Source organism: Heliangelus exortis, chromosome 2, assembly GCF_036169615.1.
Source record: "Heliangelus exortis chromosome 2, bHelExo1.hap1, whole genome shotgun sequence".
NCBI lineage: Eukaryota > Metazoa > Chordata > Aves > Apodiformes > Trochilidae > Heliangelus > Heliangelus exortis.
The window spans coordinates 20,210,926-20,230,170 of NC_092423.1; the positions used below are offsets into that span (position 1 = coordinate 20,210,926).

General features: G+C 34.9%; 1 protein-coding gene across 5 annotated transcripts in view; it reads right to left on the reverse strand.

Moving 5' to 3' along the window:
- MALRD1 (MAM and LDL receptor class A domain containing 1) overlaps positions 1–18,584 on the reverse strand; it is a 225,185-nt gene extending 206,601 nt beyond the window's left edge. For all 5 annotated transcript variants that reach the window (XM_071735085.1, XM_071735084.1, XM_071735083.1 and 2 more), the window contains exons 1-6: positions 18,255–18,584; positions 14,076–14,216; positions 9,864–9,958; positions 9,624–9,785; positions 5,604–5,697; positions 2,107–2,250 (exon numbers count right to left, since the gene is read on the reverse strand). In XM_071735085.1, coding sequence (XP_071591186.1) covers positions 2,107–2,250; positions 5,604–5,697; positions 9,624–9,785; positions 9,864–9,958; positions 14,076–14,216; positions 18,255–18,417 — 799 coding nt within the window. In that variant the 5' untranslated portion in view covers positions 18,418–18,584. The remainder of the gene's footprint in view (positions 1–2,106; positions 2,251–5,603; positions 5,698–9,623; positions 9,786–9,863; positions 9,959–14,075; positions 14,217–18,254) is intronic.
- Positions 18,585–19,245: the final 661 nt, after the last annotated feature.

Consider the following 19,245-nt stretch of genomic DNA (forward strand, 5'->3'; position numbering starts at 1 on the left):
TACAGAGAAATAGTTTAATTAATTTTGTAATTAAAGGATTGTTACTCCAGATGTAGGAAACTAGATTAATCAGATGTAAGGAGAATGAACTATGGAAACCACATAGCATGCTGGAAATATCAATTAAGAATAAAACAACAAAATATTTCCTGAACAGTGTTGCAGGAGAATGTCAAACCTTTGCAAGAACTTTCAACACTAGAGAAATTAAGGGAAAAATTTATCAATACAACACAAGAGAAAAGAAGCAATAAGAGAAAGAACAAAGAAAAAAAAAGTGTGCCAAGGACAGAAAATATTTTATTAAATTTAAGAATGCCAGGAAAGGAGGATTATTCAAAGCCTATAAGCAACCCTTTCTTTATAAATATAATTGTCTAGACTTCTGAGATATAATTTAGTTCCTTACGCCTCTTCTATTTTGTAGTGAAAGCTTTGATCAAAATCAGAAACTTAAGCTTAGTGAAGCTGTATTTGCATTGCAAATTTGCTCTCTCAAGCATGGTATTTTTGCAGCTTGCATACCATTTGTTTAGTTTTTCAGAATTTTAGTTAATATTCAGCTCCTTCATTTATGCCTCCACAAATCTGCATGAATAGAAATGCTGAATGCATTGAGGTGAGCAATCACAGTTCAGATTCATCAATACTTTCCTATACTAAACATGAAATTCTCTGTGTTGTTTTGATGCTTATTGATTCTCATGTTTTTTGCTTTTTTTCTTTATGATATGGAAGCACAGGGAATGCCTCTAATCAGTTGTTTTGTGTTTAGCCTGTGCATATCTACACAATAATGGCCAAGCACCTATGCAGAAGACGTGTCAAATCCTTCTGCTTCAGTAGACATGGCTTGTGAACTCATCCTGTAAAAGCCACTTACAGAATTTCAGTATTTTTTCTGATAGGACAACATTGTCATAAAAGGGAAATCAATACCCACTATTAGCCATTGAGGTATGATCTTAAAGTATGGCACTGATACCACATCTTTCAGGAAGGCGTTTAAAATAAAATAAAATGAAAAAAATCTCATTTTATTACATATTTAATTGGAATTTGAAAGGTGTTGTGGCATTTTGTTTTCTTTACTTTTTAAATTACATTTTCTAAAGCTTTTCTAAATCTTCTTCACTTGTCTATGTGTTTGCTATTGTACATGAATGTTAACATGTAAAAATTTCTCTTGAGTGCATACTTCTGCTTGCTATTCCATTGTAATTTGACTTATAGTTAACTTGAGCATGTTGAAATGCACACATAATTAAAAACCTTTCTAAAATGTAAACAATATCTAAGCATTCATTCTGCTGCTAACAATGAGATGTCCTCCATTTCTCCGTGGGGTCAGAGTTCAAGCAGTAAGCTCCACAATAGCAGTTCTTCAAAGATACATCACAAATTAAAGCATTACAACTAGTGCTACTTAACCCCTGTGAAGGAAACCTCAGTAGACAAGCCAAACACTTAGCTCACAAGATGATTCCATTTCACATTACTACACTTAGACCATTAAAACCATTAAGCTTTCAAAATCCTTTACCATAAACCCATAGATAAGCATTACACACTGACTTCAAAAACAGATGCTTCTCAATTCTTCTGAAAATTGCAACTAAATTAATTTTGTTTCCAAGAGTAATAAGATATTTTAAATAAAAAATGTTTCTCTACAGGTCTTCTAATTAAAGATTAGAAATTAAACTCCTGACTAATCTCAAATATAGTAAGTTTACAGAATTAAATCTGCTAACCATCAAAATTAAAGCAAACCAGAAAAAACACATACAAGAGCTGTAGGCTTTGATGGACTAAATATAATTTCACCAAACTGTCACATGGATCTCATATGAAGAATCAATAGGAGAATAAACCAATTATTAGTTTAGATCAGAATTCTTACATGAAAATCTTTCATGTTTTACCAGTGTATGTATTCAAAATGCTCCTACTAAATGATCACAGCAAAAGCTAATTTAAGTACAAAATACATAAAATTACTTTTTATGGTTTTGTCCTGTTTCTGCATTGGTTCACCAGCTTCTGCTAAAAAGCACTATATTCTTCACAACAGCAAATAACTGTGTATTAACTTCAATTTCCCACCTTCAGTATTGTTACTCCAGTCTTTCAGAAAGGAACAGGAAGCAATCCTGTGCCCAGCTTGCAGTTGTGCCCACGTAGAAGGCTCAGCCAGTTGATCTGAATGCCATTCACACATGCCAAGCTCAAAAGTGGAAGTCTCTGGTGCTAAAAGACAAACAATCACTGAATTTCTTAAGGCAATCACTGAACTTCTTAAGAAGTCATGAATTATGAGACTACTTCCCATTAGAAGCATTTCCTTATTAAACTACTTGACAACCCCTCTGCCTCTGGTTACTTCAAAAGCATTGTGCCTAACAGAATGCTGTCTAGTATTCTGGGCTCCCAATCCTTAATGACAGCATTTTAAAAAATCATTCCCTAAAGATAGATGCCTCTTTCAGAGCAGTTGAGTGCTATTTATGTTAGCCAGTCATTGCAACCTTCATGAATTTGCTTCTGCAGAGAAAGTTGCCAGGAAACGTAAAAAATGACATGTCACGGCAAAAAATACCTATTTACTTTTCTGGATGATAGCTACAGAAAAATCACTTCTAACTGAGACCTTAAACTCAGCAGCATCTCCATAATATTTGCAACAGAATGCTTCATTTTAGAATCAAACAAACAGTTTCATACATGACCATGTATTTTCAAAAACTTTTTCAGGGCAAATCAACCAGGACTAACCTAGTGTTCTACAATGGAGTGACTGCATCAGCAGACAAGAAAAGAGCTATGAATGATTAGAACTGATTAGACTTAACTGAGGAATTAAGATTTTTTCAGTTTAAGTATTTGCATTGCATTTTTCTTAAAATTTATACATAACAAGTAATACATAATTACTCCAGTTTTCCAGAAAAAAAACCTAGATTTGCAGAGAGGGTACACCAAGTCTACATTACAAGTGACTTGAAGAGGACCAAAAATTCTTTCTGCCTAACAGCATTTCACTTTCATGCCTTGGACCATTTCCCTTTCACCCCTATGGCAAGATCTGAATGACATTCTTAATAGAGTTCTTAGAGATATAATTTGCCAGGAGTAAAGAGGGACTTCTCTAAGGCAATCCAACATTTGGACAAGAATATGAAGCCTTTGAATAGAAGATCTTCTAAAGGTACAATTAAAGGAGACTTTTTGAGGTGAGTTTTAGAGGATAGCTTTCAGTATTTTCTAGTGACAGCTAAAAATTTTCTGCAGTATATATGCAATTGTAAAATAAAAACTGTGGTGGTTTTGAGTGATAACAGAAGCAATTTGGCAGCTCTTGGGAAAATTACACAATGCAGAATATCTTAAATTGCAATAATGAAGGTAGAGTTCTGGTTGTTTTTTCAAAATGCATGAAGTTTACTATTCAGCAGGACAGAACAAAAGCCTGGAGAGGGACAGTTTTGGAGAATTGGCAGAGGGTAAAAGGACAAAAACTGAAAAACTTACTGAAATTACATTTATTTTTAACCATCACAGTTTGTATCAACAAAATCCTGAAAGCACAAATACTTAAGCTATTTTATTCATTATTCCAAAAGCACAACCATACTAATGAATACAAAAGCCCTGGTCATTTCTTATGTCTTTTTATACTGGGAGTGTAGATCATGAAAGGATACATCAAAAATGCAAATTTTAACTAGCCATTTCATGCCATTAAAGCCGCCTTCTTTTAATTCTTCTTATCCAGACATTCCATAAGGACTAGAGAAAAAAAATATTTCAACTTCAAACAACAATTAATCTGACCTTTTGTTTAAATTATTGGAAAATCTCCAGTAGTAAAACTCTGCTTTCAGGGAGAAAATTAAGATCTTTTGACCCTGGTTTTGGCTGCTCTAAGCAATTCAGATGTTACCTAATGAAGCTGACTTTTGCTAATGGGGGAAGCACAGGATAAGAACGAGCTCTTATTAGAATATTCCTGAGGTATTTAGCAGTGCAGCTGCTCAGTCTGTATGCCATGTTATATACTTGACAGTAGCCATGTAAGTAAGGTTAAGAGCTAGATTTGTCAGTTCTGGTGAATATGCCCTATTTATGTTTCAATTTTTGTTTTTTTCATCTCTTTGAGACAGTGTTTCATGGTTGTAGCTGATACATACTTTTCATTTTTTCTTTGAATTAGAGGCATTTTTGTAATTAAAAAACCCAGGTATATTTGTACAAAGATCCTGCAGGAAATGGCTAAAAAATTATATAGGCTGCTAGAATCTAGCATTGCATTTTTTTTTATTTCTTCCATTTTAAACCTGCCCTTACATCTGCAGAAATCCTCTAAGGAAGAGAACGAAGTTGGAAAAATCACATATCTGTCCCATTTTCAATTTCAAATTCATTTTTTAAAAGAACTCACTTTGTAAACTTCTCTGATGTCATTGACAAGTATGCCCAAGAAGTTTTCAAATATCATCCATTCTGATTTAAGTGATACTACTAGAAAACCTCTACTCAACAGAAAATGAGTATCAGCCCTGGCATGCAAATATTTATATAGCACATCCTTCTGTGTCTCTCCATTTTGAGAAAGTTAAAAAAAGAGAGACTTACTGGAGCAAACTTAGTTACCTGAAACTTCATTTCCCCAGTATAGGTCCCCTTTGAAATATATAAGCACACCTGCCTGAATCATTACAACAGGATTTATGTCTTGCTCTTACTATGATCTGTCTACAATTGCACATCACTCTAATTAGTTAATAACCATGTGCATCTACTGTCAACAGTTTTCCCTACTGGGAAATCTAGAGAGCTTTACTTTGTATCACAGTACACAAAACCATGTAACCTGGCTTGGTCTGAGTCAAAACTCAAGTTAAATTTAAGACCAAACCCTAGGGCTCAGAAGCAGGAAGACAAAGGAGATGCTTTGGACCAGGACTGTGCTCATTTGAGTACTTGACAGGTAGAACAGTGTAATCTTGAGTAATACAAAGCAGCAAGTAATCTAGTTTATGGTAGCATGAGTAATATGACTTTCCCATGAAAATACATTGGGTTGAAAAGAGAAATAGGAGACATTTTACTAAAGAATCCCAAAATTAAGAGAGAGTCTGGCATTGAGACTGGTCTGACATTACAGCTCTTAGATGCAGCAGAGCTGAAAAAAAAAAAAAAAAAAAAAGCCTCACCATGCAGCTGAGTATCAGAACATTCACACATTTAAAAATACACACAGGTACACACAATCTCCCTAAACTCAGCTCCAAGGCTTTTTCTGAGTTGGCTGGACACACCAATTCTTTGGCTAAAAACTGTAAGTCTTTTCTGCCCAGTGGTGCTTTAGTGCTTTCCTGGCTGCAGGAAGGTACATTTGTACTGTGTCAGATTTCTGAAGGTACTCAATGCCATTCTGTGTTTAGCTGCAATATGACAAATGATGTTTTAGGGGAATGAAAGTGAACTAGATGAAAACATGGAATTAAGAAGCCCTTTAAATAGCAAAAAGCTTTCTCTTTTTTGTCTTAAAAAACAAATAAAACAAAAGTATCTGTCTCCTGAAAAACAGGTCTTCTTACCACATTCCAGAGAACATCCTTCACTGAAAGTAATATCATCAATGGCAACAGTTTCGTATTTTCTCTGGGTTTCCACCATTCCCAAAAAGATAACCTGCAGAGATTAACAGCAAAGCACAATAATTGGCATTGGCCAGTGTCATAAACCAAAGTCTAGTACAAACAGTTTCTGTCTAGTATAGAGAAACATGAGAAACTCAAATCATGCACTTAACAATTCTGGAGGATTACCATTCTGTTTTTTTCACATATCAGCACAGATATATTTTAGACGATTATTAGATTATTAGGAAATAATCTAATTAAAGAATGAGGCAGTATCTAACAGGAAAGATCTGAAACCCACAATAAAATACATAAAAATCTAAGCAAGAATTACAACAGTTAAGAAATACAAAAAATGTTTTATTGAGCTATTATTCCACCAGAGAATGGAAATAAGAACCTTCTCTGGCTGTTTTCAGAATTTATCAGAGACCTGGAGCAAAGTCAGAGCAATAAAGACCAGGAGTCAGAAGCCTTTCATCATGTTTTTAGCCAAAACAAACCTTGAGGAGTACTTGGTCAAGTGTTATTCTGCTGTAATGTTACAACAATGATTTTTTTTTTTTTCCCTAACAAAGTTTTTCAGACATAGGAAGTTGCAAATATTTCACATTTCCATCTTAAGAGCATATTTCAATCAACATTCATAAATGTGGTGACTACCACAGTTTTTCTGCAGTGATATAAAAATATGGGGTTTTTTTAAGTTCTTTTGATATAATGACGTTTATTTCATTTCATATGGATATTTACCTGGAAAGAATAACTATGCTAGACTACATATTAACAGCATCTTAACACATTCAAGGATATGTGAATTAAGTATAGTACCTTGGGAATTGATTTTGTTTCAGAAAATAATGTTTTTGTGCTGTTGAATGTTGCTACAACAACAAACATAGTTACTCTGTACTTTGGTGACATCACCAGTAGAAAGACAAGTAGTATATTCATATTACAGGGTTTCAGATAAGGCTTTAAAACTATCCAGTGCACTGTTTTGTAATTAGAAACACAAGAAATATTATTCGGTATCAAGGATTTGACAGATATTTGACTTTTTCATGGATTTTTCATTGTGAAGACAAAAATCTAGTTATTCATAACTTCATTTTTTTATATACCTTTATATATAGTTTGCAGCTACGTCTTAACAGTCTGATTTAATTTTAAGTGAGAAAAAGTGATTTAGACAATGTTGTCTCAATTCAATGGTGAAAAATCAGAGGTGGCTCTAAGTTCATGTTCCATGTATCTAACTTATGTTTCCTCAAAACTCATGAACAATCTTTGTGTGGTCAATATAATAAAAAGCATAAACTTAAAATGCTTGCTTTAAATTTATGTGTTATGTCTCTACAAAAAGCTCTCCACTGACTGGGGTTTTTTTAAACATTCAACACATTCTGGTATTCTGAAAAGTTTCTCCAATGGCAAAAGGAAACACCTATTTCTATTTAGAAGTGTTTGACTATAGGAGGGGACTCAGAAGCCCTGAAGTCTATGAAGGGTTTCTTCTGAATGAACTAGAAGGAAAGGCAGTGCTACAACTGTGAACATCCCTCTAGAGAAATGTCAGTTCGATTTTTTGCTTAATTGTGTTTAAACTTCCCCTCTTCCAGATGACAGAAAACTGTGCTAGATGCCTCCAGCTGCTCTGGAGTCTTAAAAAAAGATTACCTGGCCTTTATCCAGCACAGATACACATCAGTCCCATAATAATGACATTGACTCCTATCCACATTTATTTAAGCAAGAAATTTTTCAGTTTTCCCTTTCACACAGAGTCTGGAGTCCAAAAATCTGTAACAAAAATGTCTACATAAGGACACAATCTCCTTATAACTGTAATTAACAAATGCTGCCTAGTATGCAATATCCACAGCCATCAGATTTAAAATTGCAGCTACGTTAGTGTCAAGGAAAGCTATAGTGGAGATCAAGGTGGGATCCAACACAGGATGAGCTCCCCATCCTGTGCAGCCACAGGGACAGATTCCCAATACAGCAGCAAAGCCCTAGATAAAAACACATGAATCAGGCATGAAGACAAAATGGACCCCAAGCCTAGAATCATCTCCCTTAATGAAATCTGAGAGACAGAACTTTGTTGTCAACAGAACAACAGGGAGAAGTAGTTTAGGAGAGCAAACCACAATACAGTTCTACAAAATCCATCCAAAACAGACATACTGAGCCTGGCACATGTTGAGTAACTAAAGCAGTGGAAGTCTTCATATTTCAGAATTCCCTACAAGACAGAGCAAACCAAATCCCCTATCTCATAAAGATAATCAGGACTGTTGCTTTTATTTTTCCCTTTTTTTTTTTAAGTCTGAAGAGACAAAAGTACGAAGTAGCCAACATCAAAATGAGCAAGGAAAATAAGCAGTGGAAATTAAATTTTATTAAAATTTCACTTCAATTGATAAAAATACTCAGGCATTCCAGTTCAAAGAGTTTTCTAAACCTCCCCCAAAAAATATTTCCTTTCCCCCCCCCCTTCCTGTTTTGTTTTTTTTTTTCCATAGAAACTTTAAACATCAAAGTTTTATCTGGAAAAATGCCACAGGTAGCCCTGTAGGCTGATCTTGTCATATCAGAAGAACAAGTGTAAAAGGGTATGACCAGCATCTTGCAAATTGTTACTGGAGGAAAAATTAAGCAAAGAAAGTTTACTCTGCCTCAGGCTCTAGGTTTGGCCAGATGCCCAGATATGTTTCTTTAGTCAACTGTAGTGATTACTGCAGTGAGTTTGACACATGCCTCTTTAAAGCTGGACTGTGCCCATCAGTTCACTTTATAGAGGCCAAAGGATAAAAAGGTCTACAAGCAACAATCTAATTAGGATTTGATTCAGCAATTTAGAGGAAGAAGATGACATATTATACTAACCATTCCCAGACTCACTCAATTTTCAAAACAGTACAAAGGATGAAAAAGTAAATCTAAAAGTAAATTATTCTGGTACCATCTCAGATTGCTATACATGCACGCAGATCAGGTAGAAGCAAGTTATTGATAACTAACAACATTTATTCTTGTGAATACTGACTCAGCAGTCAGATACAGGTATTTCATTTCTCAGTCAGGGTTGAGCAGGCAAGTATTTAAAAAATCCAGAACTTATTGGATGCTTTAGCACAATGTTACCTGTGCAAGTCAAGTAATTTTTCTCCTATGGGTTATTGAAATGAGTTTTTACTCTCATGCCTTGAGGTCTATATGCTAACCAACTCTTCACAGAAACTACTGTAGGACAAAATGTCTCTAAATTCTTCTTTCCCTCCAGTATTATTCATAGCAGTGATTACACAGACTATGATATTATAGCCCTAAGTTACATATCTTGTGCTAATGTTTTGTGTAAATGCACATGTAAAAACATTTAAATAGCCTGCAACTTGCATTTTTTTTTTTCATCAGCTTGGAGGAAAAAAAGCAAACATATGCATGTGTGTTGTGGAAAAGGCTCAAAGCTATAATAAATATTTAAATACAGTATTTGTGACCTGAAGCATCCAAATAGAACAGTTTCTCATAGTACACAACAGTAGCTCCTATATAAATCAAACCTTAAGCATGTTGGTGCAGTTAGACTGAGACTAAAAGAATACTGTGTAGAAAGTTAAGAACCCATGTTTATAACCTCTATGGTCAGATAGATTATTTATGATACAATGAGGTTTTTTTATTTATGATACATGCACAATTTAATTAAGGTTTTTCATTAGTTTTAACACCACCAAGAGACAAAAAAAAAGAACATATTTGTTAATACCATTTATGATCTGCTAAATGGCTTCTCTCTTTTTTACCTAAGGTAAAATGAGGATAATGATGATAATAATGATGATGATAAAATGCAATAAAATAAGGATAATTTGCAAAATGTTCAAGTATTAGTTATTAAAAAAACCTGTAATTTATCAAATATTTAACAAGTGCAATTTACAGTCAACTCAATTTACTAACCTCATACTTTTCAGAGCTGTTTACTGTGATGGTATGTTTTTTCCACTGATCTTGCAGTTCTCCTGAAACTTGCCAGATGTTTGTAATAGTATCTTCAGGGAGCTTTTGAAGCCCCACCCTCAATGTTCCACTCATTTGACTGATCCAATAATGAAATGTAATCTAGGACAAAAAAGGTCTGATTATTCCAGGAAAGTACTGTGACAAACCATGAAATACAAGAAGTATGTATCAAAATACCTGGCAAGCGTGTTCTTCATCAGTTGGAAGGAAAACATTGGTCCTTAATGCTGCAGAAGATGACCATGTTTCAGAGGACAAAGAGAGGAAATAAGCTATTAAAAGGAATAAAAACCGAATCTTAGAATCTTGGGGAAAAGCACTGTAAAACAGTAACACCAGAAAAAAGAGAGGCATATATATTGGTATGAATTAAAAATCAAAAAGCCAACTAGAAGTTTTCCCCAGAAAAGGTCCCTATCATGACTTGTAGCCATTGTCTGCCAAGCTTTTGTTCAGATTAAATATTGACACAATATTGCTCCATGTTCCTGCTAAAATTTCAAATAGGTTTCTAAAATGTTTCATATGCTGATGGCTTGAATACTCAAGTAACAAGTGCAAAATTTTGGGACAAAATAAAACTAATTCAGTAAACTGGTCAAAGAACTTCAATCCCAGTTATCAAATAGATTACATTTTATACCTAAACAAGAAACTAGTGTGACCAACAATACAGATTTATTGAAACAGGTGAGGTCTTCAAGTTGGATGGGGATGGTGTTCCTCTGGTCCACAGGACACGGTTCTGTTTCTTGGCCACTCAGAAAACTGTCTTATTGCAGAGAGAATTGTAGAATCCCTGTACACACTCTCAATACAAAAGGGTTGTCTTCTGGATCTGAGCACCATTACTTCCATTAAAAAAAAAAAAAAACCAAACCAAAAAAAAAAAACCAAAAACCAAAAAGTTCTAATTAAAGCTTTGCTTCTGAAAGTGTAACAGGTCAACAAGAGTCAATGAAATACAGCTGTTGTTATGCCTTTTGACTAATTATGTCTCTTCCTAACAATATTGATTCAAAACTTTTAAAAGATGGAACATGACCATCCTATTTCAGAATACCAAATACCGTTAGTCAAAATTTAGTTCTTTCTGAAGATTTCAACAATTTTAGATCTTAAAGGATGCAAGGGAAAAAATGAAATCAACCTATAGATGTATTTTTTTCTTCCCTTCTCTCTTTCCCAAACTCCAAGCAATGTCAGGCTAATTGTTGCCCTCTGACATTAACAATTAAATGAGAGAGACGAAGGAGAAAAAAGTCAAGAGGGACTGAAGGAATTAAAATAGGTCATAAATCTTAAGACTACCACAGAAACCAAGTATCAAAGAATAAGTAGGAACATCATTTATTCTTAAAAATACTTCCCATCCCTATGTGCAACTGGAAAGTCACAAACAAAAGACAACAAGGCTATCTCAGTGCTGAAGCCAGCTGAACACTCATCCCTTGGGAAGCATTTTGTATCCTGGTACCAGAGCAGTGGCAAAGCTCCCTCTAGGTTCTGTAGTCCTTTCATGACTGTACAGGCAGCACTTTCAGAGCCTGCCAGCTGCAAGGATATTCTTCCTACCCACAACAGATGGCTTGGTGCCTCACCAGAGTCCTATCCCTGACTCCAATCTGTTTCATTGGCTTTTAATTTCTCCAGAATTCTGAACTCTTTTCTTTTAATTCCCTAAAGATAAATGTATCTAAGATTCATAAACCTGGTTATTTTTCATCTGCTACAGGAATTTTAAGTCTTATACAGATGGGGTAGAAATAGTAATATTAAAAAATGATTAACAGTGATTTTACATGAAACCTCTGCATAAATAACAGGTTTCAATTGTTATAGACAGGCTGTGTTTTGTGGATTTTTTTGAAGTGGTTGTCACTAGTCTGTTCAACTACATTTTGAGTGAAAGCAAGAACCATGAGAAAAAGAAAAAAGTGTTGGATTCTAGTAAATGATTACATAAATCTTCAAAGGAGTTACATGTACTGAGTGATCTTTGCTCTTCTGCTAATGTGCAATTACTTATTCTGATGGCAGAAACTCTGCCCTTTAATACTCTGCCACAGAGCATAATCTGCTCAATTGTCACCATACAACATAATTTCTGGTATTCAAGCAGGAATCAACATAAAATTGATTACAGTCTGTTGAGTCATGAGCAGCAGGAAAACTTGAATAGCTGCCATAAAGAGATAAATACCTCCCAGGCCATTGGAACCAGTATTCTGAAAACAAAAGTACAGTTTAGCTATTCTCCAGTTTCCAGGTAGAAAAACTGGAGAACATACATATATAAATATATAAATTTATATATACACATATAGACACAGCCTGAATAAAATACATTTAAATCTTCAGTTCACAGATCTGAGTACACAGCCTCTCAGAAATCAGAATAGGTACAAGTTTCAAGTTTTCTGTTATCTGATCAAAATAACAGACTAATAAGTTTCCTGCACAGTTCAGACCTGGCAGGTACAATGGTGACTGAGCACCCAAAACAAGTCACTGGGAATATGCAAGTGACTGAACAGCATACTTGCTCTGAAGCAAATACTTGAAGATAATGGTTCTCAATCTTCTGCTTGTTTGGGTGTCTGCACAGGTTAAATTTTTCCCTCCACATCAGTTTTCCACAAGATAAGGGTAATGTTTTATATTCATTATAAGCAGGAATAACTTTTAGGTCTTTGCTGTATCCTGAAGCAGTATACACTCCCTAGAAACTTCAACTAGAGCAAGACTGCTGTCTAGTCAGTTAATTTTAGCCAAGGGTTTTCTATATTTTTATTCCTTATTTTTTGTCTTTTATCTGCTTCTTGAAATGTTCTTACTTTAAAATGCTTCACAACTCACATAATTGAAAAAAAGTTTAGTTTATGAAAAAGATTTGGTAGTTGCTAAAACTTATGTGCAAATATCAGTTCAAATCAACATTTACTGAAGAGTAACCTTAATTTCAGAAGCACAGCACACACAGCAAGATTTGTTTGTACGCTGTACACAAGCAAAAAACAACCTTGTTAGAAGCACATTGCATAGAAAAAGTTTCTTCGTTACAGAAAATCATGAAAATTGTCAACTGTGGGATGAGAGATTGCAGGAAAATGTAAAATAGACTTGTTTCTTTTTTTTTCTGTGGGGAAAAAAAAAAATTGTGTCATTTTAATTTTGCTGATTTCTAAGCAAGTTTTCCACTCATTCACCTTTAAACCACCAACTTACATTACTCATTATATGGAACTTCTACCTGGTTGGTAGCTTACGTAGTGTGTAGGAGGTGCTGCTGACTTCAGAACAGTTCAGATTTCCACACTCCCAGATAATTACAGTTTGGCAACAAGGTGAAAAACACCTAAGCTAATCAGGCTCACAACTACACTTTAATTGCATATAGGGATGGATTCTTGTGCACTCTCTAACATTGTCTGACTGGGTTCAGGTGCTTGTTCTGAGGGCTGCTGCAGCACTGCTTGTGCACAGAAGTGAGAAGGGGTGGGTGGAGAGAAAGGTAAAGAAAATGACAGAAAATATGAAGAAGTGAATTAAACAGCTTGGGGTGATAGTTTTGACATCTTTACTGTGAGAGATTAGGCAACAGCATAAAATTCTTTCCCTCCTTCCTTGTTTTCTTACAGGTCTTCTAATAGCTTTGGAAAACAGGAGAAGGTTTACTGCAGCTAAAAATGTTGGCTCAAGCCAAGCTAAAAAGTTATGAAGAAAATCATGTATGATTCATGAAGAAGCCAAGTTTTGGAAAGGAGAGTTAACTTGACAATTGGACAGTTATAAAGGACATATTATTTCTGAGTACAGGGCAAATTAATTGCTTATTTGAGGGACAGTCTTTGATGTAAAGTGGAATTGTAATACAATTTAGAGAGGAATTGGCTCAACCAGGCTATCAAATCTCTTCCTGCCTCCAGATCCAAAGTCATCTTCTCTCAAAACATTTGAAGCAGTCATATTAGCCATAGATAATATATACAGACACTCTGAGCCTTCAGTAATTCAAGAAGAGATGAAAATATACCTGAAAATGGAGGATACAATATTCATTTCCAGACTCTGCAACCATCAATGCTGAAAACACCACCTGATATCTCCAAAACAGGTAAAGGTCATTCCAGTAGACAAACAAGACTCTTAATGACTGATTACTTGCCCCTCTATGATAGTAAGAATTGTTTTCTGCAATATTGTAATTTTTACCGGAATTCGGGGTTATTATAAGTACAATTACCTAAAACCTAGAAAAAACTATCAGTAACCATGTGGCAGCATACAACTGAACTTTCAAGAAAGAAGTAAAATTGAGCAAATAAATGAACAACTACATAAGTTGGGGGAGCTCATGGTTTCTTCAATGAGCATGAGGATTCTCACCACTCTCATTCCCACTGTGGTCAGAGTACGGTGGTCCCGTGCCAGATCTACCATTTCTTCTTATCCATCCAGACTGTAAATTCAATTCTTGAAGAGCTTTGCATGGGTCAGTTTCAAAATCACACTTTTCATGGAAGGAACCTGCATTGAAGCAAGGAACAAAAAAATTTAAAACTCACATAGAAAGGCAAAGGGATATTTTCTCACCATTTCTTGCTATTTAATTAACATCAAAACATGCTGAATGGCCTCCTAAAAATGTAAGAGACACCATGATCTTTATATCATAAACAAAGAGGGCAAAGAGAAGTAAGAGAGAATGAAAAACAAACAAACCCAACAAACCAACCATCAAGCCCATATCCCACCAAACCAAACTAAGACCAGTCCATTCATATTAAATCACTATAATGTGCTTTTTCTAAACAAATTTGTGTATAGCTATCTACTTGTAGAAGAACTGCCCAATCTATCATAGTTTATATGCAGAGGCTGTTCTTAAAACATACTGCAACTATAGGCTGAGGAATTTCACTACGTCCCCTGTTTATCCAGTGTTCTTTCACAGAAAGGCAAAATTTTACACCGTAAAATTACAAGATAGCAAAAGCTTTTTATTCTATTGTTCTTTTGCTGTTGTTGGTTTGTTGTTTGTGGTTTTTTCCCCCCTCATCATTTTTCAACCTGCCTTTATAAAAAGGCACTTGAAATAAAATCCCATTCTCAGGAACACGCCAGCAAATAAAAACATGGTAGGGAAGGACTGTACTTCTTCCTCTTCCACACTCACCTCTAGGGCAGTGTAGGTTAGAAAAGGGAGGTAGAACATGGCCTTCTGGCACAGGATCCAGTTCAGTGTATCAGTTCATTCAGGGAATTCAAGGTAGTTATGTGACCAGATAAATAATTGCTTACTAGGAGGGATGGAAAGAAGGGGTTTTTTCTGCTCTGGTGTCACATAACCATTTATTTGCATTGCATGCAAGCTGAATGAAAGACCTTGGATGTGCCTGATAGGCTGGACAGCCCCATCTCATGAATCACTTATTGCAGTGGTGGAAGGACTTAAAAAGAAACCAAAGGCCTAATCAGATGGGTCTTAATAAACAAGCTTATTAAGCTCATCTGCAATGCTACTGCAAACAGAGTGGCTTTATTCACTGTATTTTCTCCTGTATTTCATCTGTATTTTCTCTTACGTGACAGAGGAAGTGAGATTAAGACTTTGACTTCTAATCAAGATTCTGGTTAGACAGGAGAAGTACCATGCTTTCATAGCCCCCAAACTGGTGTTTACTGCAAGTTTCTGATGATGCTTTTGGTCTATTCTATGTTAACACAGTTCACTAATAATTTAAAACAAAGTTGCAACAGCTCTGTCTATAATCACACTTTGATGTCATATTTCACAACTTTCACATATGGATCAATGTACTGAAACAATTAATTGTGAGAAGGGAAAATTGATCTAGTTCACATAAGCATTCCAGACTCAAATTAATATGCAGATTGGCTGATTTGTCAACCAACTTTTTATTTCTGTTTTTATTCTTTAGCTCTTTAAATGGCTGAAAAGCATGTCAGTGGTTTGTCAAAAGCACAAGCACATCTGAGGCATATCTGCTTCACATCACATGAAATGCACAAAATCGGGTTCACTTTTTCCTCAAGAAGCTTTTTCCTTCCTTTCTCACAGATGAAAAAGCAATTTGAAATCAAGATGCACAAAATAGGAAGAACAGTACTTTTTTAATTTAAAAAAAATAACCATTCATGGTTATTTTCTAAGGCAATATTCATTTTCACAGAAAATATAACTTCAGGGCAAGCCAATTTAAATTTGCTGGAAGATAGTTTTACAAAGATTAAATCACTGCTTAGAGACCAAATGACCAGAAGGAAATGCGTGGGATATTCTAAGTATATATACATATATATATATATACACATTACATATATATATATATATATATATATATACACATTACATATATATATATATATATATATACACATTACATATATATATACTTATATGTACTTATACTTTTTTTTTTTTTTTTTGAGAATTTCCTGTGAACAAACCAAATATTTAAAATAACCTCTAAGGAAAAATTCCAAGTCTCAGAGAAACACGTTACAGTTTAAGGTTGTATTTCAACTGTGCATATGTAAAAAATGTCAGGTTGGGATATTCTGGAAGGAAAATATTTTTAAGAGTCCTCTAGTATAGTAGCTCAGAGATAAAAAGTGACCCTGGGGTTTATTGCTTCTTTCTCAATGCTGTAACAAAACACAAACTAACCAAGTATGAAGTCCAGAATGACAAAATGTATCATCTGAAACTTCAATTCTGGCATATTTTCTGTACAGAAACATCCTTAAACCTGAGTAGAGCCCATAGAAAATAGCAGGGACCAGTTACAACCATGAGATCACAGAGCTGAAAGTAGAAAAATAATTTTGCAGTAAGACCAAACAAGAAGAGTGGGTGGCAGCAAGATCAATCTTCAACTGAAGCCTTGGTTTGTATCTTTATGACTGACAAAAAGTCCTCTCCTGCAGTGATCCAGAGCATTATCCAATCAGGCCTAACGTCCACAGGCTGTATCACAGAGCCTACCTAGTTCCACATCTTTTGCTCATCCATATTTTAAATACACCATTATCTGGTATTTAGATCTCTCACAGAGCCTCTAGGCTGATTTTTCTAAATTAGTCTTGGGAGCAAATTTAATTTCTTTCATATAAGCATCTGCATACAGCAGTATTCACTCAACAAACAAGTGTAAAAACTTCTATAAAAATTAATGGAAGAATACATCTCTTGCTTCATACTCTGCAGTCATAACAGAACGTTCTGCCTGCAGGAAATATTCCTTTCTAGGGAAACCAAGACCAAGCACAATGATGATTTCAAAGCTGTGTGGTGAAATGTAGCATAACCATCTCTTGTGTGAGTGATAAAAAAATATGCTAACTCGAGACGCATTAGTCACACATCGGGGGATTCAACAGGATTATTTTCCAGCCACTGGCATTTAATACAGAGTACAACCCAAAGAATACAGCCCCAAAAAAGTTTAAAAATGTATTGGTATCCAATACAGTCTTAACAACTGTCTCACTTTCAGAGAGACAAAAATTACATCTGCTAGAGCTGTTCCAGATACACACCTGTATTTTGTTTGGGGTAAACAGGCAGTTATGTTGAAAGAAGAAAAAGTCCATGTATCTGGGCACACAGATTTGAGGAATCTGGATTTAAGGTACTGCTCTCTCTCCCTAATTCCATCTCGATGCTATGTTCATTAATGTGCTCAATTAGCATTTTTCAGTGCTCACAGAAACCTATGGACTCATCTAACAACTATTTACTTCACAGTAAAGCTAAACTCCCCAAAAACAATACGTATAGCAACTTCTTTTGTTGCACAATGAGTGGAAGAATTTAATTAAGCTTTTATTTTAAATTAGAAGTTTTTAAAACCTAAGCTCTTCTTTGCAATCCAGACCAAAGATCCTCAAAGAAACAGGACTATATTATGTATCATATGAAATAAATTGCATCATGGTTTTGTGTTACAGTATTCTGACCTCAGTAGATTTCTGGTGCAAATTTAGGTAGACATCAACAGTTAAAATTCACTCTCATTTCTTAGATCCTTTTTTTAAGGGAAATAGCAGTGACAGCATACATAGCCTCTGAATGTGACAAAGCTTAAGCTAGGATTATCAGCTAATGAATTCAAGAAAATACTCCTCCTTTCCTAGACTGAAAATAAATTAAAAACCTGTTGTCTTCTATGTAATTTATACATAGATATAGGCATTTTGGATTCAACCTGAATTTCAGCAAAAGATTTTTCCACTAATTAAGGAAAAAAGTAACAATTGCTAAACCTCCATTGAATTTATGTGGATGAGGAAACACTTTCTTAGCCACACAATATCCATATGAAGATTAATGAAAGAGTTGCACCGAGGTTGAAAATTAAGCAGGGAAATCAAGCTGAAACAGGAAGAAACTGTGCTTAGAAAATCAAAGGAAAAAGAAGGTAGGAAAAAACAAATAACCAAACATTTTTTGTAACATAAAAAAAAATTCACCTCCCCTTAGCTCTCCTGCCTCTTTTAATTACCCACTCATATCATACTCCGAAGCCCACCAAGACTTACCTTGTTTCTCATCATTGCTGTCTCCACAGTGGTTGGTGAAAACACAGAGGTCCCCAAATGAAGCAGAGAAGCCATCACCACACTGGCATTCCTTTTCCCTAGATGACTGAACATATACCAGGGCAAGGCAACATAAGGCACATAAACACATGAAATTGTTCATGGGCTATGTTACTGTCCAAGATTTCACTTGGACAAGAATTACTTAAACTATCTAGTATTGGTCATGAAGTGTTTTTTAAAAAGGCTGCGTTTACATACATTTCTCTTAAAGACAGTTTTAGAGCCTCACTTTCTGAATCTATAGCTTAAGTGAAATATGGCTTCTAGGAAGCAGACTTTCAACCCAGTGTGACTTCGGATAATATTTAACAGAATTATAATGTTGGTTTATGACTAAAAAATTTTTGTGCATGCTGTACAAGTCAAGTGTATATCATTAACTTACTGAATGGATTTATTGCCCAATAGTATGCAAATATATTAGATAAGAAAATAACAGAACAATAGACTAAAATTGCTAAGTGACCAACATAAATAATTTTTCTCAGAGGGTGTCAGCAAATGCTTACAAAACGTATCAAGACTTTTTCTCAAATGTAAAAAAACAGTTGGGAAATTCAAGGATGGTTTTATATCAAAGGAATTATGAGTGACCAATCTAGGGAAACAATTTTCAGAGCCTGTAGACATATGATGCCAGTAGTATAGTGGTATCTATTATTTACTTGGGCTACAACAGGAGATAATGACTAAATAACTCTTGGGGACCCAGTTGTTAATGGAATGATATCTGCAATCACAATTTACATAACTGCATGAAGGGACTGGCTATTAATGAATACATACCAAATTACTAGATTCCTGCATTTTCTGGAAAAAATCATATTTTCTGTGATACTACTAGTAGTTTCCCAAGGTTACGAAAATCTTAGATACCTAGGATCCCATATCTGAATTCTTATTTACAGTGAACAATATTATCATACAA